The sequence below is a fragment of the Hemicordylus capensis genome, chromosome 2, assembly GCF_027244095.1.
Source record: "Hemicordylus capensis ecotype Gifberg chromosome 2, rHemCap1.1.pri, whole genome shotgun sequence".
NCBI lineage: Eukaryota > Metazoa > Chordata > Lepidosauria > Squamata > Cordylidae > Hemicordylus > Hemicordylus capensis.
Window position 1 is genome coordinate 387,691,557 of NC_069658.1, and position 26,328 is coordinate 387,717,884.

General features: G+C 43.5%; 1 protein-coding gene across 2 annotated transcripts in view; it reads left to right on the forward strand.

Annotated features, from left to right (window-relative positions):
* Nucleotides 1-26,328, forward strand: part of GAS7 (growth arrest specific 7) — a 193,242-nt gene that overhangs the window by 81,386 nt on the left and 85,528 nt on the right. Inside the window, exons 1-2 of one of the 2 annotated variants that reach the window (XM_053292618.1) lie at nucleotides 6,035-6,100; nucleotides 6,319-6,439. In XM_053292618.1, the coding sequence (XP_053148593.1) occupies nucleotides 6,050-6,100; nucleotides 6,319-6,439 (172 nt within the window). In that variant the 5' untranslated portion in view covers nucleotides 6,035-6,049. Of the gene's footprint in view, nucleotides 1-6,034; nucleotides 6,101-6,318; nucleotides 6,440-26,328 lie in introns of those variants that run through there. The other variant, XM_053292617.1, reaches the window with a different exon arrangement.

Sequence of the window (26,328 nt, forward strand, 5' to 3'; positions counted from 1 at the left end):
GAGTGAATTCTTTTTGTGTTTGGAACAATGCGGAAAACATTGGGGTAAAATGTGTGTTCATTGACAAGAAGCTGAGGGACGTTTTTAAAGCAAAATATGTGTTTGGATGCCTAGAATGGAATTTTGATTATTGGAGGCAAGTTTTATTGCTTGTTTCATCAATTATTGCTGTCAGAGTAAGCTAGTTGCCATGATCCCATAGGCCTCTTCTGTGAGTTATAGGGACATTGTGCATCCAGAGCACCCATTTCACATATGCAGCCACCCTCTGCAGCATCCCATGAGTGGAAAACAAGGATTTTGGAGGGAGATGACTTCTCCATGCAGAAGCCTGCATGGGATCCGCTGCATGCAAAATGCATATTCCTTTATGATGTGGAACTGTACAGTGGATCTAGAATGCATTTCTGCATGAAGCAAGATATTGTGCATGTTGACCTGAGTATGATGGTAATGCATAGCGGACAACTAGTTTGTCCTCCCAGATGGGCTGTATGCATCTCTAATGCTTGCATTTCTGTCTCAAATTACTATTTGCAGCACCGTTTTTGTACAAAAAATGTTTAGATTTTGCCCAAATATTTCAAACTGACTTTCAGATTCTTAGTAACAAACATATTTCTGAATTTGTTGCATAGCTCAAAGAGGACGACTAATTTTAGGGCAGGGTAGGGGACAGGGCTTACACAATATTATTATGAGCTATAGAGATCAAGGTCTTTAAGGTGCTATATGTGAGCCTCAAGTATCCCTGCCTATAATTTATACAGATCTGTGTGCATGACTGTATCACTGTGTTTCCAAAAATTTGGGTTAACAGCTGCACGTACAAATTCCACAGTAAATTCATATTGAGTCTTCACAAATCCCTGTGAAATGTTTTTTTATTTCTAGTTTCATCCAAAACAGAATGACCCTTTTCAAGTACATTTCAAGCAAAAACATTATCCCTAAGGAAGATGAATGTATTGGTGTCTGCACTTAGATTGTCCAAAGCTTTGCATATACTCAGAGAATACACATCTTGGTAACTCAACTCCCAAGAGTTTAGCACTAGAACCTGTTCCTAAAGTCAGGGCTCAATTCCAGATCTTCTGAAATAATGTATTAAAGAGGAGTTTGAGTATGCGCAGAATGCCCTCCCTACATGCTGAGTAACCTCAGTCAGCTTTGCTTGTGGAATTGGAAGATGTGGCTTTTACACTAGAGTTGTTACCAGGTACAATTCAGCTCCTAAATTTTAACCATGGCTATAAGAGTAATATTATTGGGACAGAGCTGCAGGTTATAGGAAGTGTGACTGCTGCCAAACACTGGAACAAGGCAAGGCACCAAATAAAGGGGGGAAAGGGGAGGAAACCTCAAGGTACAGAGAAGAAAACATACTGTATTGCCCAGTGTGTTATGGACAGAGCTTCTCTTTTGGGCTGTGACATGGTCGTTCTCTTCTTTTGCCCTTTGTAGTTCTAACAGTACAAGTATTCTACACTCAGTTTTTATCCTGAATCAGAAACCACCCATAGATCCATATTTACAAATTGCGCACCACTTCTTCCACAATCTCTGAAGCACCAACTGTTTTCTTCAAGCTGCTTGATGTATAGTTTAGCTATTTGGCATGCAGCAGCCCCCACACTGTGAAATGCAGCATATGAACAGATCTGGAATGGAGTGTGTGTGACGAGAAGCATTTTGCAGGAAGCTGGACTGTTCACTTTTTTACATGGACAGGTGTACACAGATGGGTGCTAGCAAGGGTGCAAAATTGCGATTGCTAAATAAATAGACAAGGATTTATTTTCAGCACTGTAACTGGCCAGTACCATAGCTTTTCTGCTTCTTGGGTGTTTGTTGATTTTACTACTTCATGGTATCTTGCAGCTGGGTCTGCTCCGCTTCTACAGTTCTCTGGTTCTGGGCCATAGTCAGTGATATTGTTACAGTGGGCTCCAGGCCACAGACAAAATATTGCTAAGAACAATAGCTGTTGGTTTTATTTTTCTCTTTCCTGTTGCATAACCAATGAAGAGGTGCATGTGGGGGATTCTAAATCCCTCTTTGCATGCCATGGTCCTGATCGTGGTTGTGCCCCACAGCTGCTATTTAGTTTAAAACAAACATACATGTAGGGTCAAATTATGCATTAATTGTATGTGTAGATTGGTTCTCGGGGATGAAGGAGAATGAACCTCTAGCACAGGCCTGCTCAACTTAGGCCCCTCCCCTGCTGTTTTTGGACTACAACTCCCATGATCCCCAGCCACTGTGGCCAATAGCCAGGGATTATGGGAGTTGTAGGACAACATCTGCAGGAGGGCTGAAATTGAGCAGCCCTGCTTCTAGCATTAGCAAATTCTAGTTGAGAGTTGTGCTGGTAACACAAGGGCTATAGTCACGGTCTTGCCTGAGGGAAGAGGACAGCTCAAGTTCATTACAAATTGCTCCGACATTACAAAATTAAGGGAATGTCTGTGCTTACAGATGATAGCCAGAATTGCAAAACTGCTCCAAACTTTTGCTTCTGCAGAGGAGCCCCAGATGGTGGAGTTTAGCCTGGGCCAAAGTGACCTACTGGAATGCTTACTGAATGCCTGACTCAGGTGCAGAGGCTTGATGAATACCTGGCAGTTGTACAGCAGCATTGTGCCCGGAAATAGTACTGGATTGTTTGCGGTGCATACTTTTGTAATGAGTACTCATGTTATGTTACTATGATGATGAGACTTAAGGGCCTTAATGTTGCAGCTTTGCTACCCCAACGGTGACTTACAACTTTTGTTTAGCTTCTTTCCCTGCGGCATATGTTGGAGCAGGGCTTGCACTACAGCATACGTCACCCCTGACTGGTCACAGAAGAGCGAGCTCTAAGATTCCCAGCTGTGTGTACGCAGCCAAAAGCTCTTCGTGCACAGCTGCTAGTCGTAGTCTTGGAGCATTGCCCAGCTGCCTTTCTGCTTTGCACCTTGCTGTTTTTAGCCATTGGAGTTTCATAATGAAGCTGAATGATGGTGAGATGGAGACCTAATTAGGCTGCCGCCTTTACTTGGTTCCTAATGAAGGGAAAGTAGACTAGCCAATGAGTGCCCATACTCTGATTTGCTTCCCGTGGCACTCTGTTCCCATGTAGTCTGGTTAAGGTAACAAATGTGTAATTACAAAACTTGGATGGGCTTCAAGCCGTTGGTGTCAAACAGGTCAATAGCTGAGGTTGCATGTGCATCTGTCTGTTGGACAATCAATTGATGCAGTTGCTGTTTGGGTCCATGGAGTTCTGCTCCATTGTGCACTTCTTGTAAATGGTTCTCTTGCTGTAGCTGTACTATTCCATTCGCTTTGCTCTGCCTCTGTCTTTGCTAAGTCTGCCTTTGTTTCCTCTTCCATGCCTCGGTTATCAAACCAAAAGTCCCTGGGTACCTCTTATGAGAAATTATGCCCTGGGGAAGGACACTTAACATAGGAATCTTTTAAAGTTCTCTCCGATTTTAGAATGTCACTTGGGCCATGAGGCAAAGGGCTACCCTAAAGACCTCCAGGTTTGATAATGAAGAAGCTAACTGATCTTTCCCAAAGCTTTGAGCTCTAGCATTTTAAAGTCATGTTCAGGTGTTTCCACAAGAACTTGAATGCTACAAGGTGATCTCTGCACTGATTTTACATTTAGGGAGGCTTGGACAAATATTTGGTTAACATAGGAAGGAAGCTGCCTTATAGTAAGTCAGACCAGTGTCCATCTGGCTCAGTGTTGTCCACACCAGGGGTTCCCAACCTATGGTACTCCAGGTGTTACTGAACTACAACTTGCATCATCCTCAGCCACTATAAATTGTATTTGAAGATGATGGGAGTTGTAGTTCATCAACAGCTGGAGTACCCAGCTGGTTGGGAACCCCTGGTCTACACTGACTGGCAGTGGCTCTCCAAGGTTTCAAGCAGGAGTCTTTCCCAGTCCTCCCTCGAGATGCCACAGCAGGGCTGGCTTAAGCCAGGGGCCAAAATGGCACCAGCCAGGGGTGAACTTGCTCTAGGGGCACCCGTGCTGCCCGCCATCATATTCCCGAGACCCAAGGATGTCTGCCGGTGGCTGAGGGCCAAGCCAGGCACCTGCTGCTGCCCACTGTAAGCCCCGCTTGTACAGTCTGGCCGGGGGCGAGTGAGAGGAGGCGGTGGTGGAGTAGCCCGAGTCACTCCCCCACCTGGCCCAGGCAGGCAGCACGCCTGTGCAGTGCGAGTGATGTGAAGGTGCGGAGCGGAGGCAGGAGGGAGTGGTTGGAGAGGAGGCAGGAGATTAGCAACACACTGAGGGTTTGGCCTGCTGTACTGAACATCTTGCTTTAGTAAAATTAAGCGGGAAGAAGGAGTGGAGGTGGAGGAGAGAAGGCATGAAGCTTTTCAAACAAATTTTTAAACTGAAGTAGTTGAGTTTTCTCCTCAGCCAAACAGGTGAGAGAGCCGCCTCTGTCCTGCCACCAGGTTCTCTGCCTGACTCAGCCTTGGGTCACCGTGGACGGGCAAGTAGACGGGGGCTTGCCTCCCTCCCCTGCCTTCCTCGCCTGGCCATAGGCAGCATGTGCCTGCGCAATTCTAGGGAGAACTTCATTGCCACCTCTTCAGCACGGGCTTTTCTGCCAGCCAGACTATATTTCCCAGCAACCTCTGCAGTGAAGGGGGCAGCCTGGCCAGGGGTGGGCAGAAGCAGAGAAAACAGAAGCACCTGAGGCAGCTTAACCTGGTCCAGCACGCAGAAACTGGCTCTCTGTTTCTCCCCCTCTCCCCAATTCCTGTGTGAGGAGTCTTTTAAAAGTGACTTCATGAAAGCTCTTTCTCCTCTTCCTCGTTCTCTTTTCTGGGAGGTTGGTTGCTCTCAGTGCAGACTCCCCACTGTGCCCAAACGGTGGTTGTTGCTTTCCATCCATTTCCCCAGTCCGGTTGTTTCCTCGGGCTGCATGACGAGTTTCTTCAAGTCAGAGCCACCGGGGCGGGGGGAGGGGGGGATTATCAAGGCACCCTGCCTCCTAATTTTTTTTCAGTGCTTCTGCTGCTTTATAGAACTCTTTAAAATCTTACTCTGGTTTTTTTGTTTTTTTTTTTAAGGGAGAGAAATTGTATGCTTTTCCAGAGTGTTTGTGTAGTCTTAATTTTTGAGAAATAGAGGATTTAAGGCTGTGTATGCTTCCTTGCAAGTGCTGGAATACCCACTCCTCAGGAGGCAGGGAGAGAAAGCAGCTCCTTGTCAGCGATTCCGCTAATCACTGACTGGGAAGCGCTGAGGGGCTGGCAGCCCCATCCCCAGTACTGGCCTTGCCCCTGCAAGGGTGCAGGGGACTAGTTCGGCCAAGGGCACAACAACCCCTTGAGCCGACACTGTGCCAGGTGATGGATCTGGGACCTTCTGCATGCAAAGCGGATGCTCTACCACTGAGCTACAGCCACATCTTCCAAGGGGAATATCTGACAGCATTCATACGTAGTTACTTATCTGAATAAAAGGGTGGATCTGCTTAGCAAAGGGAATAGTTTATGCTTGCTGCCACAAGATCAGCTCTCTTCCCCAAAATTTGGTTGATTTGGAGAGGCCCACTATGAGAAAACCGAAAGTCTCTCTTCTTGAGCTCATGTGAAGGCCAAAGGTCATTTTACAGTGATGTTGACCTTTCCTACTCCCACAGGTAGCTATACCATTGTAGAAATGAATACCCTCGGGGGGATTACATATTTCAGTGGTGAGCCTCACTGGACAACTATTGTAGGTGGAAATGGTTGTGAAAATGCTTGCCTGTTTGCCATTGCGTCTTTCACCCCTGCTTCTAACTTCTAAATGGTGGCATTTTTGACAGGTGTTTAACACATTGGTGGCACACTCTGTTTATAACAACTAACAAAATATATCTACATATGTGTGTGTGGCATGGACACACATCTGTTTGATTCCTGATTAGACAGAGTACAGTCTGTTTATCTCTTCCAGAAGTTATATGCAATAGTATGTTGGATTGCCAAAGCTACAATACGGGCTCAGCAACATTCCACCGTCTTCCCTGCCTTTAAGGGAATGTCTGTGCGTACAGATGATAGCCAGAATACATTTCCCAGGCTGCAGATGGTAAGATAACTGGGGTATATGGATTCTTAGTAATGTTTATCCCATTGATTCCTATATCCTGCCCCCAGGAACTCTAAAGGATGCCTCAGAACTTCATACTATATCTGTTGTTGAGTTCTTGTGTGTGTGTGTCACTCTTTTTTTCTTTTTCTTTCTTTCTTTTTTTTGCATTTTCTGAAAGCCAGCTTCACAGGCTTGTTTTGTCTTTGTGTCAACAGAAACCTAGGAAGGTCATTCCTCAGGCAGGAGAAGACTCTCAGAATGGCCATCTCCCACCCGGCTGGCAGAGTTATATGTCTCCTCAGGGCCGTAGGTACTATGTGAACACCTTTACCAATGGTAAGCTTCATTCTTGTGTTGTGTTTATGTGGTTCATTTAGAAATGTATTCTTTGCCTTCTCTTAAATAATAAAAACACTTAATAATAGTGTCTCAAATGTTCTGCAGTGTAAGGCAGGCTGTTATGAGTTGCCTGCATGGTGGACTACTAAGGAAGTGTCGGCAGTCGTCCACACGAGCAAAAATACTTAAAGTAGAGTGCCTGCACTTGGGGACCACTACTTACATCAGTGTTCTTCATTGTACAGCCTAGGGGCCAGTGGAGGTCCCCTTCAACCTTAAGCGTGGTTCCCTGAATAATTGTTTATTGGGTCTGTGTGAACCTTCAGCCAAAATGAAATACTCGGCACAGTTCCCCAGCAGGCACTATGTAGCGATGAGCATTCTCACTGTGCAATGCTGGGTTTTGCTTGAGCCCTTGCACCATCTTGGAAGGCATGCACAGATTGCTGAGAGAAGTGTAGCGCTTCCCAGTACTTTGCTCCTTGAGCTCCCAAGAGAGGCCTCTGTATCTCTTTAAAGGGCCCTCACAGTACTGTGCCCAGTGGGAAATGGAATTCGCATTGGAGACTCCCCCCCGCTTTTTGCCAAAGTGGCTCCAGCTTGACCAGTAGTGAAGATCAATAACTTGCATCATGTAAACAGTGCTCCTGAAGAGTAGTTGTGCTACTTTAAATATTTGTGCTCTTGTGTATGAACGCTGTTGTTTCCTTAGGAGCTTGCAGCAACGCAGGCAGCGCAGAACCTCCCGCGTTACAGTGTGAAATGTGGGCCATTATAGTTGATCATTAGCAGCAAATTATACTCAACTAGTACTTGATTATATTGAAACATTTAAAAACTCAAATCAATGGGTATTTTGTCCTTTAAAAAAATCAAAATTGTGTGGTACAAAACAATCGGTATGGTGCCATTGTTATACATACAGCACTTTACAGCATGAGCAATACGTTCACAGTAGACCTGTCTCAGCCGTGCCTTCTATGCTGCAAGAGCCATGGAAATGGTTTGACATGTCTCCGGTTTCTCATTCGGACACGGACCCATTTCATGCTTGGATTTCTTGCATTTCCCTTTGTGCTCTCAAATGATCAAATATGCTTCATTTGTATTCTTCAGAACAAGAAGTTCACTCTGTTGGAGAGGATGTCCCTGGGGAATGCGAGTTTTTAAAAGTTCAGAAAGTTCGAAGCACATGAAAATAGGCTTGGAATAGCTCCTGTTTTATCACTGAAATAATTTCCATAGTACAAAAAACTATTATGGACAGAGCTTAAAAGCTTGCAGTCCCTGGGCACCTTCCCTGGTTTAGGTAGTGGTGCCTTTTTTCTCATCTGTTTGGGTTTTGAATTCCTTCTTAGCTCTTTGTAGGCACTGGAGGAACTTTATTTCTGAAATGCTGGACAAGGGGTAGTGTAGCCATATGGTGTAATGTTGGGAGGAAAAGCAGGACAAAACTGGAGTTTGTTTTCCACACCAAGTGAGGAGCAGGGGGAGGAGGATTGTGACTGGAGAAGCTGTAGTTACATCACCTCCCAGATGTACTGTGCTTTTAAAGGAATACAGTATCCTTGGGTTGCAACTTGGCAACTTAATACTGTTAGATTTGTAGTTATTCTATTAAAACACAGTGTTTGACAGAAGCCTCATTCCACATTATGATCTACTTTGCACCTTCTGTCCCCTTCCCCTTTGAAAACTGTTGGGGAGGAATAAAGTATGTGTTTGAACTTCAAATGAAAGTTACATCATAAGTGTCCATACAATGAGCTGCTCTGTGTAGAACTTATTTTAAAGATGGAATACAAATATGTTAAATACCACATTTCATTCCTGTGCCTCAGTTCTCAAGGGAGATACCATTTTTTGGTGTGTAGCATCCTGGCCCTTCTGAAAACAAATGCTGGGGTGGGTGGGGGACGAGCTAGTGTTTGACTCTGAAGCAGCAGCAACAACAAATATTTATATACTGTTGTTATAGAGTGAAGTTCTGGATATGCACACAAACTTTCATTCTAGCATCTTGGTCTTCAAGGCAGATATCACATTCCACTGTATTTTGCATTTTCTCCCCCTTCCCTTTGAAAAAAGGTGCAGGGATTGGATTGATATTTGAGTTTCAAACGTAGAACTGTGTCCTGAGTATATGTACCCAATTCAGTATTCAGGAGAGTTGTGTTACAAACAAAATGCTGAACGAACAGGCTAATTAAACCACAGTTTTCACTTTGCTTGATCAAAAGCTTGGACTTTGAAGCACTAGGGGGAGCTCATGTCTCCCCTTCCAAATACCTGGCCTTAGTAAGGTGTCTTACTTACGTAATCCTCTGTGATAAATCTGAGTGATTTATTGTTGCAGCCGGTATTGCTGAGAGACTGCTGTTACTCTGTGTATGTTAACATGTATTGTGTCATAGCTGTTTCTCTGTATTTTGGCCTGTGGGTGTGTCTGTGGCTTGTGTCTGACAGACTGTGTCCAACATGTGTGAATAGATAGGGAGCTCCAGGAAGACTGAAAGGGACACACAGGCTTAACTGCTTTAGAGTTGCTAGGTAAGTAAAAAATGCTGTGACGTATCAGCCTGAAATAAAGAAATTCTGCTCATTTTATGGGAGGATGGTGTTGCACAACTATAGAGGCATCTTTTGACATATGGCATGTCATTTAAAATAAAGGACATTTGGAAATTCTGAGTTCCCCTCACTTGCCAATGTGGAAAATCTGTAATACCTCTCACATTCTTTCAGTTTTTTTCCTACAAAGCATGTATCATGATGGCTTAGGTGAAGCTTAATCAGACCAGAAACAGCTGACTCTTGATCCAGACTTTGTAGAAATGTGCATTGCACGCAAGCAGAATTTTTAACTGTGTTGCAATAGGACGCAAACTCATAATGTTTTTTCCTTCTATTTCTGGCTACACTTGTCTGTCACACATTCTGTGAAGAGCTGATGTCTCCCAAACAGAGGAAAGTTCTGCTTAGAGCTGTGCCCTTAGCAGCTGCTCCCATTTTCTAAATGTGTGCATGGTGGCCCAATCTACATCCCCGCCTTGAAGAGAACTAGGGAGATGACAGCTAAATTAGTCATGTTTGGAATTTTATAGGCATTCATGGCAAGTTATCTCCCATTCTAATTGGCAGTTCAGATTGCATTCTAGCATGCCCCTCACCTCATTCCTTCACAGTTGGCTAATGTACATTCTGTTTTGTAAGCTGCCTTGGGTCCTTTTGAGAGAAAGGCGGGATATTAAATTTTAAAATAAATCTGATGCTTCAAAGACAGAATTACAATGGTAACGTGGAACATAAGAATCATGAATATAGGAAAGCTCGACACAGTGAAAGATGAAATGAATCAACTACAGATTGACATCTTGGGCATCAGCGAATTAAAATGGACTAGAATTGGACATTTTCAGTCAGAAAATCATACCGTTTACTACTCAAGACACAAAAGACAAAGGAGGAATGGTGTTGCTTTTATAGTCGGGAAAGATATAGCAATGACAGTACTTGGGTATAATGTTGTAAGTGACTGGCTAATATCAATTAGACTTTGTGGGCAACCCTCTAACATGACAGTTTTTCAAGTCTATGCCCCAATGACTGATGTAGAAGAAGAGGAAGTTGATCAGTTTTATGTTCATGCTCAGTCTGAAATTGCCAGAACATGCAAGTTAGATGTACTGTTGGTGGTTGGAGACTTGAATGCCAAAGTTGGAAATTGTATGGCCTAGGAAACAGAAATGGAGCAGGAGAATGACTTCTTAGTTTCTGCCAATCCAATGATATCTTCATTACTAACACATTCTTCAAACAACCAAAGCAGTGCCTATGCATATGGATGTCACCAGATGCAAGGAGGTGGAAGAGCTCTGTTATAACAGTAGATACATGCCCCGGGGCCGATTGTGGAACAGATCATGAACTGTTCATGTGCACGTTCCAAGTTAAGCTAAAGCAGAAAAATAAAGCTATCCAGTTTCCATGATATGATCTTGAGAATATACCCACCATTTTCAAGGAGAACATCAAGAACCGCTTTGAAGTTCTGAACCTCATTGATAGGGAACCAGAGGAACTGTGGAATGAAATCAAAGAAGTTGTTAAGGATGAATGTGAAAAGAGACTGCCAAAGACCAAGGAACAGAAGAAAGAAAAATGGATATCAGAAGAGACAGTGGAAATTTCCAAGAAGAGGAGAAAAACCAAAGTCAAGAAAGATAAAGACCTCAGAAAGGACCTTAATAGGGAATTTCAGAAAGCAGTTAGAAGAGACAAGGAGCAGTACTATAATGACATCTGTAAAGACCTTGAGAATGGAATTAGACACGGAAAAACAAGGAAAGCTTTCCAAAAGATCTCTGAACTCAAAAGTTCCAACCTCGAATGGTATGTTAAGGGATGGCAAAGGACAGATAGTAACTGATTCAGAGTAGATCAAACAGAGATGAGAGGAGTATACTGAAAATCTGCACAGCAGGGACGTCAACATCCAAGATACTTTAGAAGATATTCCCTACTTACAAGAACCTCTAGTACGGGAAGATGAAGTTAGATCAGCACTCTGGTCATTACCAAGTTGGAAGGCTACAGGAATTGATGGAATAGCTACAGCAATATGGCAGGCAACAGAAGAAGAATCAGTCAAGGCTCCAACCAAACTATGCCAGCAAATTTGGAGAATGACACAGTTTAGAAAAAAAGACAACTGCGGAGAGACATGATAGAGGTCTATAAAATCATGCATGGTATGGAGAAAGTGTCATTGGAGAATGACACAAATTTGGAGATTGGAAGAGGTCAGTCTACATACCCATACCAAAGAAAGGAGACTCAACAGATTGTGCAAACCATCTCACAATCTCCTTAATTTCACATGCTAGCAAAATAATGCTCAGGATCATTCAACGCAGATTAGAATCCTACGTGGAAGGGAAAATGCCGAATGTTCAAGGTGGTTGCAGAAAAGGCCGAGGAACAAGAGACATCATTGCTGATGCACGCTGGATAATTGAGAAAGGCAAAGAATACCAAAAAGATGTCAATATGTGCTTTATTGACTACAGAAAAGCCTTCGATTGCATCGACCATGTCAAGTTGTGGAACAACCTTATGAAATGGACATCCCAGAACATCTCATTGTTCTCATGAGAAACCTGTACACAGGACAGGAAGCCACAGTTCAGACGGAACATGGTGAAACAGACTAGTTCCATATTGGCAAAAGAGTAAGACAAGGCTGTATACTTTCTCCTTCTTTATTTGATTTATATGCTGAACATATACTGAGAGAAGCTGGATTAGAAGAAGATGAGTGTGGTTTTAAAGTTGGAGAAGGAAACATCAGTAACCTGTGCTACGCTGATGACACCACTCTGATAGCTGAGAATGCAGATGATCTGCAACTCTAGTAATGAAAGTAAAGGAGCACAGTGAAAACATGGGACTACAACTAAATGTAAAGAAGCTACACTAATTACAATGGGTACAGCAACCAGCCTCAGAATTGATAATGAAGACATTGAAGTGGTGGATAGCTTCTGCCTTTTCGGATTAACAGTCAACAGTAAATGATCCAACAGTCAAGAAATACGCGCAGACTAGCACTTGGTAGGGTCTTGGAAAGGAAGGCCTTGGAAAGGATATTTAAATGCTGTGACGTATCTATACCTACAAAGATTAGAATAGTTCGGACAATGGTTTTTCGATGACACTCTATGGATGCGAAAGCTGGACTTTGAAGAAGCAGGACAGAAAAAGTATTGACACTTTTGAAGTTTGGTGCTGGAGAAAACTTTTGAGGATACCATGGCCAGCCAGGAAAACAAACGAATGGATCATAGATCAAATAGATCCAGAATTTTCATTCAAAGAACATAAGAACAGCCCTGCTGGATCAGGCCTAAGGCTCATCTAGCCCAGCATCCTGTTTCACACAGTGGCCCACCAGATGCCTCTGGAAGCCACAGGCAGGAGTTGAGGGCATGCCCTCTCTCCTGCTGTTACTCCCCCGCAACTGGTACCCAGAGGCACCCCGCCCCCGAGGCTGGAGGTGGCCTACAGTCCTCCGACTAGTAGCCAGCAATAGATCTCTTCTCCATGAACTTATCCAAACCGCTCTTAAAGCCATCCAGGTTGTTGGCTGTTACCACATCTCGTGGCAGAGAATTCCACAAGTTGATTATGCGTTGTGTGAAAAAGTACTTCCGTTTGCTGGTCCTAGATTTCCTGGCAATTAATTTCATGGGATGACTCATGGTTCTAGTGTTATGGGAGAGGGAGAATAATTTCTCTCTGTCCACTTTCTCCACACCATGCATGACTTTATAGACCTCTATCATGTCTCCCCGCAGTTGTCTTTTTTTCTAAACTAAATAGCCCCAAGTTTGTAGCCTAGTCTCATAAGAAAGGTGCTCTAGGCCCTTGATCATCTTGGTTGCCCTCTTCTGCACCTTTTCCAGTTCAACAATGTCTTTTTTTAGATGTGGTGACCAGAATTGTACGCAGTACTCCAGGTGTGGCTGCACCATAGTTTTGTATAAGGGCATTATAATATTAGCAGTTTTATTTTCAATCCCCTTCCTAATCATCCCTAGCATGGAATATGCCTTTTTCACAGCGGCCGCACATTTAGTCGATACTTTCAATGAGCTGTCCACCACAACCCCAAGATCCCTCTCCTGGTTCGTCACCGACAGCTCAGATCCCATCAGCATATACTTGAAGTTGGAGGTTTTCATCCCAATATGCATCACTTTACACTTGCCAACATTGAACTGCACTTGCCACTTTGTCGCCCTCTCACCCAGTTTGGAGAGATCCTTTTGGAGCTCTTCACAGTCAGTTATGGATTTCACTACCCGAAAGAGTTTGGTATCATCTGCAACTTTGGCCACTTCGCTGCTTACTCCTGCTTCTAGATCATTTATGAATAAATTAAAAAGCACTGGCCCCAGTACAGATCCCCGGGGGACCCACTTCTTACTTTCCTTCATTGCGAAAACTCTCCATTTATACCTGTCTTTCAGCCAGTTAGCAATCCACACATGTACTCGTCCCCTTATCCCATGACCGCTAAGTTTCCTCAGGAGTCGTTGATGAGGAACTTTGTCAAAAGCTTTTTGGAAGTCCAGGTATACTATGTCAACTGGAACACCTTGATCCATACACTTGTTGACACTCTCAAAGGACTCCAAAAGGTTGGTCAGGCAAGATTTACCTTTGTGGAACCCATGCTGGTTGTCTCCCAGCAGGGCCTGTTTTCTATGTGCTTTACAATTTTATCCTTGAGGATGCTTTCCATCAATTTGCCTGCAACTGATGTTAAGCTAACCGTACAAATGACCAGGCTCAAACTAGCATACTTCGGACACATTATGTGAAAACCCAGCTCCCTTGAGAAGTCCATAATGCTGGGAAAAGTTGAAGGAAAGAGAAGAGGATGACCAGCAGCAAGGTGAATGGACTCAATTACGACAGAATGCATGTACCACTGAGAGAGCTTAAAGACCAAGTTGAAGATGGATCATCCTGGAGAGAATCTATCTACACCGACTTGATGGCACTCTCACTCAGTCAATCAGTCAATCAATCAATCAATCAATCAATCCTGCCATACCAGGTGACGTTTCCTGTTTCCTTTTATTCTCAATCATATGGCAAAATTATACATTTGGGGTTCAATGGCAATACAACTTCTGGAATGTCTAGCCTAGCCTAGCATTAGGTGATATTAAGGTGTTACAACTGCAATTCTACGCTTTTCGTCCCTCTCTGTTTTCAAACATAGTAGAGAATGGAGCTAAGGTGTTGGTTCTGCTAAACCAACACCAATAGAAGTAAAACATTCCATTCTGGGCAAATGGAAGGTTCTGCTACTCATCACAGTCTGCAGTGTAGCTCCAGTGGAGCCGTGGGAGCCCCAGGCACAGCTAGGATGAGGCTGAACAGTTTGCGCTGAAGGTCATGTAATGTAATTGATGGTTTAATAATTTTAAACCTACAACTGGAGACAGACCTTCCCTGATATCCTTAATGTTCAGGAAGGATCATACTGAAGAAGGTGCTATGTCAGGTAACCCTGTTCTAAGCCATTTTGAGCTTTAAAGGGAATTACCAGCACTTTGTATTTTGCCCAGAAACATATCGGCAGCCAGTGCAGCTGTTTTAAAACATGCATAATATGGTCTCTCAGAGTAATCCTGGAGACCAATCTGGCTGCTGCATTTTGAACTAGCTGAAGTTTCTGCACAACATACAAATGCAGCCCCACGTAGAGTGCATTGCAGTAGTCAGGCCTAAATGTTACCAGAAAAAGCACCACAGTTTTGAGATAATTACCTTCAAGGAATGGATGCAGCTGTTGTATCAACTGAAGTGGATAGAAAGCACTCCTGGCCATAGCCTCCACCAGAGACATCAGGATGAGGCCTCGGTCATTAGTCCTGCATTTCCAGCTAAATGCAGTAAATCACATTCAGCCTTTGAGAAGGAGAAAAATTGAGACAGGGGACTCTAACCACCTGCAGCAGACCCGATAGCAGCAACTAGCAGGTTTTTGAACAATTTCAGAGCAGGAGCAGTCTATCTGAGCAGTGGGTATTTTGAATCCTCAATACACTTAAAAGTCCTCAAACATTCTTAATCTCTTCAAAATGTCCCCAAACTTCATATCTCTGTCACTTTCCCCAGATGATGATTTTGGATTTGTATGCTGCCGGTACATGGGGCAAGAGAGAAGCAGTGGGGTCTTGCCTTAGGTGTAGATATGGCAAATGAGGTCCCATGTGTTGAGTGCAATGGAGAATGGGTTGTACAGGAGAACCCCTTTATTCACGCAGGGTCCTGTTCCGCGTCTGCGGGATGGGCTGCGGACAATGAAACCATGGATAACTGGCAATGGGAAGGGGAGAGGTGGGTTAGGTTCCTGAGGCAGCGAGGGTGAAATGGTGCAAAAGGGATGCTGAAAATGGAATGAAAAAATGACTGGAAGTGGGGGAAATGGGTGGAAAGAGTGACCTACCGTGCTCTGTGTGTCTCCAGCTTTCCAGCAATGCCGCCCCCCCAGTAGAAAACATTGCAGGGTTTTTTTTGTGTTTGTGGCAAAAAATAATGTTTCCTTGAAAAAAAAAAGGGGGGGGAGGGGCACAAAATGGGTCCTGTCTTCAAAATGGTGAGTGGAAATGACCTCAGAGGAATATGCACGTCCTATTTTTTGTGTATGTATACCGGGGTTGGGTGGCAATTACACGACTGCAAATATGTGAAACCACGGATGCCAGGTCTGCGATTAATGAGGTTCTCCTGTATACCACTGAAAGGATGCATCTGACTTGTACAGATTTCTGTTAACTGACAATGCAAGTGAAATGCCTCTTTTCAAACTTGCTTGCCTCAGTTTAACCTCAGACATTTGGCAGATCTAATTTTAAAACACTTTTGTATGGGCTTATCTGTTAACTCGAGAAATGTAAGGCCAGAATTCATATTTTACATCAGCACTGGAGTTTTATTAGGTTGGTGTATATCTTGTTTTCCCCCTTCTTATTCTTGTGAAGACAAGCCAATTCCTGAGATTTTCTTTGGTTACAATCTGTAATAAAAGCGGTATTTTATCCCTACATTAATTTAGAGTTTGTTGTTGATGGTCATGTACAGGCACAACCGGAGCCAAAAACTTTGATGTATAAAACTCTTGTGGTTCATCAAAATTCCCTTTTTAAAAACTCTGAAATCGTTATGTTGTCTTTCAAAACAAAGTTGTTGATTGAGGTTCACAGAAAAAAGGATTTGCTGCAGGTGCATAATAAACCTGCACTGCACATATCCTTGGATAGTAATGTATGTTGTAGCATAAGGCTGAATTTTTGCTGTGCTCTTAAATCTGGAGTTTTACCTCTGTGCATTTCATAATGAATATAGTGGCCCACATTCTCTGCAACTTTACGAGGGTGGAGCAAGAGCTTCACTCTTGCAGGGAGCTGGGACACTTGCTGCATTGTAGTGTTGCTCTGCAACCCAGTGCATAGGGAGAGGGAGAGGGAAGTGATTTTTGCTTATCTCTCTCTCCTCCCTGCAGGAGGTTTTACAGACAGGGCTCCCCCCCATCCACTCCTGATTGGAGGGTGCCAGTCCACATATTCACTGGATTTAACCCAACCTCCCTGCGGGATATCAAGGACCAGGACAGACAGGGATTTTTCCCCCCTCCAAAGGGAGGCTGCAAATTCTGGCTTAGCCAAAGTTATGTCCGGGGTAAAAAAATCCCCTGTTTCCAGCAGCTTTTGAAAAAAACTCTGGGGCTCCTGCTTTCTCTGTGGGTGTTGATGGAGGTACTGATGGCTATGCTGCGAATGGTCCATCTAATCCCTCAAATTAAAATGCCTCGAATCTGCTGCGAAGCAGATGCGCTCTTCAAATACCCCAAGGCATAGAGCCATGTGTGAAAAACCAGCAGGAGGAGTATGGGGAGGAACAGGAATATGTCCCCTTTTGCTGCCAAGGATATGCCTGTGAGGGTCATATAGCCCTTAGGGACATATTCCTGGCTCCCTCATTCATTCATTCATTCAGTTTCTATACCACCCTTCCAAAATGGCTCAGGGCAGTTTACAGTTTCATTAAGCTGTGGAGAACTTCAGCCAGTATATATTTGGCCCAGAATTCCAGTTTTCAGCCATAGCCATATAAGCATTTCATTTGCCACTTTGGTTAAGAATTATATTGAACATCTGATAGAAACAAAAATGTGGATACTGGAAAGAAGTATCCAAGAGTGGGCAAATTATTTCTAAATAAAAACTTTTTCTAGTCAAGCTTAATTTTTTTTAAAGGATGTTGACAAGAAAAAAAGTTTCCATTTTCTAGCTATTACAGTTTTAAATATATCCCACCCCACACCCCTGCCAGAGGGGTGGGATTCCTGTGTTTTCCCCTCTATGTGCTCCTGTAGATGAATCAGCAGATGTTGCAAACTAAGGCTGGAATTGCAAGCAACATCAACTGCATGGTAGCAAACTGACCATGTGATGACCACATAAAGAGCCTTTAGTCCCACAGTGAGCAGAGCATTTATTATTATTATTTAATTTAAATTTCATTTATTAATTATTATTTTTATTTAATTTATATTTCATTTTATTGTTTGTTTGTTTGGTTGGTTGGTTTCTATACCACCCTTCCAAAAATGACTCAGGGCAGTTTACACAGAGAAATAATAAATAAATAAGATGATCCTGTCCCAAAGGGCTCACAATCTAAAAAGAAACAAGATAGACACCAGCAACAGTCACTGGAGGTACTGTGCTGGGGGTGGGTAGACCCAGTTACTCCCCGCCCTGCTAAATAAAGAGAATCACCACGTTAAAAAGGTGCCTCTTTGCCAAGTTAGCAGGGGCAGCTTCAGCAACTGCACAGAAGTCCTGCGAAGCTGGGTGCTTGGTAATACATGGCATTCTCCTGGCTGGAGGCTAAAGACAATTAGCCCTTCATGTGGCTAGCGCTGCCCTGTGATAAATATTTTTGTGATTTTTTTAAATTCTAAAAATATGCATATTATAAAGGAGTGCCTATGGGTATGTACTTAGGATTTCCCCCTCCCTTTTGCATATTGAAGGCAACACCTAATTTTAATGTGAACAGCCCACTCATAAAGGTATTGGAAAATCTGAATATTAGAGGAAAACTGGTAGAACTGGAAGGTTGGGTGTTTGCTTAAAAAGGGCCTTTTAAAATCTAGTTCTTTGGATGGACTTGAGGTAACTTGAAAAATTCTCTCTTGATTTAATCACCACTAGAACTGAAACTAGAATCCCATTTTTTAGCACAACCAATCAGGATAGGGTTTGATTCTAACAAGACAAGTATTTCAATATTAGATAATAAATGTGTTGTAATTTATTTAACCTAACATTAATATCCCACTACATAGCTGCCAAGAGAGTCTGTGTTTAAGCTAACTGAAAATAATTAAAATACTGCTTTAAAAATAGAATCTATTAAAACAGTTAAGTTATAGTAAACAGTGATACTAAGCAACCAGAGTGAACCCAGCTGCTTGTTGGTTAAAAACTATTAGCAAGTTGTTATAGTAAGAACTATATGAGAGGAGAACTGGTCTTGTGGTAGCAAACATGATTTTTCCCCTTAGCTAAGCAGGGTCTGCCCTTGTTGCATATGAATGGGAGACTTGATGTTGTGAGCATTGTAAGATATTCGCCTCAGGGGATGGAGCTGCTCTGGGAAGAGCAGAAGGTTCCAAGTTTCCTCTCTGGCTTCTCCAAGATAGAGCTGAGAGAGAGTCCTGCCTGCAGCCTTGAAGAAGCCGCTGCCAGTCTGTGAAGACAATACTGAGCTAGATGGACCAATGGTCTGACTCAGTATATGGCAGCTTCCTATGTTCCTAACTGATTTGGCTACTTTCCTTTCACTATCCCTACAACTGGACTCAATTTGGGCCAAATCAATTAGGCAATTCACAAGTCAGCCTGTTTGCTCCTCAAACATTCATGCATCTGCCATCTTGAATTGGGGTGGATGACATCATTACAAATTAAACCCTATGTGTCGACTGTAGCAAATTTGGTTCAAATCAGTTAGGCGGTCCACAAGTTAGCCTCTTTGCACCTCAAATGTGTATGCATCTATCATCTTGAATTGGGGTGAATGACATAGTCACAAACAACGTCGTTGAGGTGTCCCTACAGTTGTTCTCAATGTGGTTCATATTGGTCCAGGCATTGCAAAGTTGATGGGGCAGGGGTGGGGGCACGCATATGGAATGCCAGGTGATTTCATAAGCCTGAAGAGCTTCGCCATGCTCCCTCCCTCAGTGTTTTTAAAAAATAATTGAAAACACATCTTTTAAAAGAGGCTTTTTAATATTTGTACTGTTTTAATATATATAATTTTAAATATATATATTATTTATATCTGGTAGGTTCTTTAGTTTTTTAAAAGAGTTCTCAGTTTTTAGCTTTTGAAATAACTTCTAATTTGAAACTTTTTTTAAAAAAAATGTAATTTTAAGTGTGGTTTTAGCTTGATCTTTTAACTTGTTTAGTTTAAATTTAAACTGTACTGGTCTTATTTTACGTTGTATCTTTGTATTATGTTGTGAGCCACCCCGAGCAGTAATGTGCTAGAGGGGTGGGGTATAAATACTTTAATTAAATAAGGCTACTATTAAGTAGGCTAAAGAAATCTAATTGTTCAGATTTACAGCCACTAGCAAAAAGAAAATAAGTATGCCTTTACCATCCACCTAAGACTCCTCTGGTGACAAATGGGACACTCAGTTCCCTGTGAAAGTTCCACAGCCAATATCCTGCTTCCTTTGGTTACCCAGTATGCCTCAGATGGCAAAACACCCAGAGCAAGGCCTCATCTGAACGTCTCTGAATAACGAAGGCTTAGGAGAATAGGTGCTTCATATGTCTTCAGGAGCCACAGTGGAGGCCCCTTCCTAAAGCGGTTAATGCCTGCATTTTGATTTAAGCCGGAAAGGAAGTGGGAGCAAGTGCAGTGCTCTCAGCATGGATATGAACCCTCCACAACTAGTCTTAAACAACCTGACTGTTGCTTACTGAGTGAGAGTAAAGGGGAGCGGTGAGTGGGACCTCTTAAAAATGAGTAAAGCAGGTCCTTACCTGTTCTCTGCTGCTCCTTGCGGCTTCCTACTGTGATGGCACCTCTCCCCAAAGAACTTGCATGTGGTGCTGGTCTCCGAGCATGCGTTTGTGGGGTCAGCAATTCATGAGGCCACGTCAGTGCTGGAGCTGTGTGGCTGTATGTGGGCTGCTGGGGCGGGGTACGCTGCTGCTCCTCCACACTGGACCCAGGCAATTATGAGCAGCAGTACCACGGCTGCTGCCGGCGCCAGCACCGGTAAGCACAATTACTTTCAGAGGTGCCTTGGCTGCCACTTTACATGGTCCATCAACCCACCAAACTGGTCTGCCACAGACCAGACCTGATCCTGTTCAATTGTAGACCAGCTGGCCTTCCTGAAGGCCAGAATGGTTTGCAGTTGAGCCCCTCGAACTGGCCCAGTTTGTGGCAGACTGGTTCGCTGCGAACCGTCCGTGCACACCCCTAGCACATTGGGGAGGTCTGCTATAAGTTTTAAAACTTACTGCTGGTGTAGGGTGTTTTCCCACACTTGTAATTCTTTGCTAAAGCATTGAAAGGAATTTTTTATTTTTTGGCAGAGGGTTAGAATGTTGGAGTTGTCCCTCCCAGCAAGACAACTGATGTTTAAAATGATTTTAAAAGGGAAATAATCTAACGTGCTTTTTGTTCCTTGTTAATCCAAGGTTGTTTCAGACATGGCAGTGAAGCATGTCATTTGACATAAGTTATAAATTCAATGGATAAAAAGTACTGAAATGTTTGTGTTCCATAAAACCTTCTCCAACAAGATGTATTTTTCTTTCATTTCCCATATATACAAAAGTCAACTATCCAAAGTTCCTTTCTTTCTAATACATTGTTGAAAAAGAGTCACTCGTACTCTTTGGAAATATCATAACACAGCATTGAAGAGTAGATAGAAATGAATTTGGTTATGGTTCAGTCTTGCCACTTATTTGATGTTACTTTTCCAGAAACATTGTTGTCCCACAGCATCAGCTTTGTGGTGATAGTGGACCAGCATGGGGCAGGGGAGGGTGTAACTAAGGGACAGTCATGGAACTTCCAAAGCTATCCTGATGAAAAAAGATGTAAATCTAAACAAGAATTCCAAATACCATAGCTTTGCCCAGTTGTGCAAGTCGGGTGTGTGTGTGTGTGTGTATGCTGTGGGAGTGCTGAACTCTCTTTGAAATTGTTTTGTGAAATGTACACATCTGGACATACTCTTATCTTTAACTTTTGCCTGGATAATGGGCTCAAATTGATCTGCAGAAGTGAAAAAAAACCCACTTTGATTTTGATCTTTTACAGCTTCATACTGCTTGTATTTTTTTCCCCACTGTGAGGTCACTTGCCCTGTGGTATTTCATGTGTCTCCCTGTGATTTTTTGTAAATTGCAGTGTTGGGATCATTTTGTACCCCAGTTGTATTGAATTGGAAACAAATTGTCCGGCACCTGCTGCTGTGTGTCATTTCTGTATATCACTATTTACCCCATTATCTTCACTGTTCTTTTCCTTTCCTGCTAAGGTGAATCCTTAATGAAGGTTGCTCCCCACCCGCCCTTTTGAAGCTGGTGTTATGCTCAAGGCAACCCACCCAGGTTGTTAAACTTATGAGTTACTCTGGGGTACATTTGTCCCTCACGCTGGATTAGTAAAGTATTACATCTTGTATTTGGATGAGGGCTAAAAAATAGTTGCTTCTTCACAGTGAGAGTCTGTTTTTCCATTTTGTGAGAGGCAAGGCAATGCAGTGTGTAGACTTGGATGCAAGTAGTCCTCAGTCTATGTTAGGTTATTTTAGGTATATAATAGGCTATCCCCAGATATGGCACCCTGTGCAATATACATGGCATATACATGCCATGAATGAATGAATACAGTTTGTGAGCACCATGGTTCTACTAATCTGTCCTTGTAAGCCTAAGAGTGAGCAAAATGATGTGTGCCAAATTGCTCCTGGTATATCACATAGGAAGCTTGCCTTAATGGTTTTAGACCATTGTTCCTCTAGCTCAGTATTGTCATAGGAACATAGGAAACTGCCATATACTGAGTCAGACCATTGGTCTATCTAGCTCAGTATTGTCTTCACAGACTGGCAGCGGCTTCTCCAAGGTTGCAGGCAGGAATCTCTCTCAGCCTTATCTTGGAGAAGCCAGGGAGGGAACTTGAAACCTTCTGCTCTTCCCAGAGCAGCTTCATCCCCTGAGGGGAAGACCTTGCAGTGCTCACACATCAAGTCTCCCATTCATATGCAACCAGGGCAGACCCTGCTTAGCTATGGGGACAAGTCATGCTTGGACCACAAGACCAGCTCTTCTCCCTACATTGACTGGCTGTGGCTCTCCAACATTTCAGGCAGAAATCCCTCCCAGCCATCCTGGAGATGCCAGGGATTGAACCCAGGACATTCTGCATGGAAGCAGATGCTCTACCACTGAACTATCACCCCATCGTGCTCTCTAGGAGTGGGCTCTTTGCAAACACTTTCTCTGGAAGGGATCCACCCTATGGAGTATTTTCCATGTCCTCCGTAGATTCTTGTGCTCTCATTGAGCTTGTTACTGGTTGCATTTAGTTGTTTAGAAAATGAAGAGTTGTCAGTGATGTGTTGTCACTCTTGGAGGAGGGTAATTGTGGCTTTTTAGGTAAATTACAGTACTGCTTTTGTGTGGTATTCAAAACACAGCAGAATCAGCCCATTTTGCATGTGTGTCAGAGGAAAGATACTATCCTGTCAGCTGTCCCTAACACAGAAAGTCCTGATACACTCCCATTCATATTTAGTGCCCTAGTAATATCTTCAATTGTTTCCTGTTAACCACACATTCTGGTGAGCTTACCTGTAATTTCTATGTATATGACAAGAAAGGAGGCTCATGCTCTTTTGTTGGAAAACTGCATTATTAACGCCTGATTAGTTTTTTAAAAGGCAATTCTGTGGGCAAATAGAAAAACTGCCGAAAGCTTGTGGTGAAACTTCCATAGACAAAGGTATTGTGATCTCAACATCAGCCCTCTAAAGCCGGAATGTGCTAGTTCTTGAAGTATTTCATGCCCCCAGGATTAGCCCACTTCTGTTTCAAGAGGTTAGGATGACAAAACACCCATGGAATTCTGATTGTGCAATATATGCAGGGTGGTGGCTCCAGGTGTTTGCTGAAGAGGTTGTTTGCTGCTGGCCGGAAGGGCCATTTTGCTGCAGTGTATATAAGAGCCTATGTGAGCTGACCTCGTGAAGAGCAAGGCTAAGCTCACCTACATCATCTGAGTGTGAAATATTTGTCTCCCATTTCTCTTTTGCAGTACCTAGCTTTCCCAAGGGGTGACTTAGTACCTAGCATTTCTCTTTTGTAGAAGCTAGCAAAGCCTGTTTCCCCGGGGGGGGGGACATAATTGAAAATCTAGGGTTGAACCCATGACTATGCAGTATTGGACTCCTCCACCCAGGAGCAATTCCCCCATGAGGCAAGGTGAGGCAATGTCCTTGGGTATTGAGTGCTCCACGGGGCAGTGAGTATTGGCACCCTATCACCTGTAATGGGCGTTGCTTCCACCTCAGCTCCACTGCCACTGGTCCCACCTCACTGGCCCCAACACGCCCCTCCTTGCCACTCGCCTTACTGTCTGGGGCATTGCTTGGTATTGTAGACTGGTGGCAAGGCAGCATGGATGGTGCTTGCATCCAGTGGCAGCCTCTTCTCCTCTCTGGCCCTGCTGCTGCACCAGCAGTTCACACTCTCATTCTCCCTCTCTCCTCCAGCAACACATTTTTCTGCTTGGTCGCCTCCTGAATACAAGCTGTATCTGTGAGCTACTGGTACTAGCACAGTAGCAGCATCAGTGATGAGGAGAGGTTGCTGCTAGATGCAAGCTCCACTCATGCTGCCTCCTCACTGGCCTTCAATACCAAGCTCTGGTGTGCTCTGGAAGGAGAGGCAAGTGTGGAGGAGAAAGAGGGGTAGCCTTGGCACAGGTCAGCAAGGGGCAGGGGTGGCATCAGGACCAGCAAGGCGCAGGGTCCTGACCTCCTCAAGTGGTGAACACGACAAGCTGTTGCTGCCTTCTCCAATCAGGATCTTGCTTACTTATTTATTCCACATTTATATACCACCCGATATACAAATCTCTGGATGGTTTACACATTAAAACACAGCAATTAAAACCTTAAATCATATAAAACAAATTAAAATAACCATAAATACTGTAAACTAAATATAAATATAAATATTATAAACTAATTATAAACTAAAAGCCTGATAAAATAGATGTGTTTTCAAGAGTCTCTTAAAAACAGCCAGAGATGGGAAGATCCCAATTTCATTTGGGAGCATGTCTAGAGAAGGCCCTCTTCTGGGTTACTGCCGAATGAGCTGGTGGTAACTGCAACCAAACCAGCACTTTGTATTTTGCTGCTGGTGCAATTGCGCACCCCTTGGCGCAGCCCAAGTGTGTGGCAATCCCTGTTCAGCAAGTCGCCTGTGCAGCTGCCGTAGCACAGGTGGCTTGCTGAATGGGGATCACCGCTTGCTTGGGCTGTCCCAGGGGGGACGAGCAGTGGTGCCGCTGGCCACATAGGGTGGGGTAAGAGCTTTAAAGTATTCGTGCTGCTGCCCCCCCCCCCCGCCGGCCTTTAGAGGATTCCCCCACCCCTTCGCTTGTAAAAGGGAAATCCTCACTAGATTCCCCTTTATGAGGATAGGCACTTGAACCACCAAACTGGTTTGGTCAAACAGACTGGATTGGCTGATCGGTTCGACCGGTCAGGTTCGGGGCCATGCAGTTCAGTTTGAATTCAGTCTGAATGCAAACTGAACCATGATTTTAGGTTCATGCACACCCCTGTTGGTGAGGAGGGTTCGCCCTTTGCACTTTCTGTGGTCCTGATCCACAGAACCAGGAGCTTTAAACTCTTCTCTTGCTGTCACTCTATCGATGTCAAATCGGCCCACCTGAACTGGGTTTGGTTCGGTTCAGTTGTGAACCAAACCACCTCTAGTTCAGTTCACAATAGAACTACCAAACCAGCCTGGTTCGAGGTGAACCAGCATTGAATGGTTTGTGCACACCCCAACTCCACAACACACACATGCTGTAGGCTTGATCCGGTCAGTCTCCCCATTTTCCCCAACACAGGCATTGCAAGCCTGATCTGGTCAGTCTTGCCCTGCTCCCCTACCCATCCTTGTCTGTTGTTTAGTAAAGAAAATTTAAGCAAGTCAGAACCAAGAAAGTATTTAACGGAACATGTAGTTTAAAACTGAGTGGATGTAACCATTTCAAAAGGAGCCATTTACTTGGTTGTGATAATTCCTTTTTTCTTTATCTAGTTGTGGAAAATGTACAATCTTCCTTCTGTCTTAAAAGAGTATTTCTTTCCACTGTCATTTCCACATGGTGTCTGGCAGTAACTGTGCTGCATGTAATCTCAGGGAGTGGCATCTTTCTGGAAGTTGTTCTGGACTGTGTAGGTAGCTGTTACATTTTCTGTAAATCTGCAGAGCCATAATGACTCCTAAAAGGTCCTGGAGTGCCCAGTTTGTTTAGGCAAAGTATTCTCTATATTTTCCAAAATATGACAATATATGGGAGAGAATAAAGTAGAATCTGTCATTGGAATCTGTACCATAATTTCAGGAAACAAATGTCTCTGGGCTTGTCCAGATTGCGAAAACTGTCCTGTTATGAGCAAATCAAGATAGACTGTGCGTAACATGATGACAAGTATGAATACAGGGAGAGTTTCTCTGTGTGAGACAGAAAGAGACTGCTGGATGATCAGTCCTGATGTCTGGATTCAAAGTCAACCTATTTCAATATAAGTAAGGTGCTTAAGAGAGAAGAAGCAAGGTAAGTTCATACAATCCAGTCCTTTGCTGATCAACCCCTTTCTTCTTTCTGCTGCTTTATCTCATGCCTTAATGATTCACTGTGAAGTTGGGAAACAATTCGACATTGTTTCATTGCATGTTTCATTCTTCACTTAGAGAAATTTGAAGTATCCTTTGTTTAATGTCTCAGGATTTACAAGTGTATTTCAGCCATTGATGGTGGTACTGTATATATGGAATCCTGATATACGCAGTGGGTGTGGAGATATATGGGGAGGCAAGAAGACAGCAATACAGAAACAGTAAGAAAGGCCAGCCCCTAAGGTGCACTATAAATGGGTTTGTTAGAACCTAATGCTTGGAAACCTAATTAGCAAATCCTAGGAAAGAGTTAGCACAGTGATTCCCAAACAG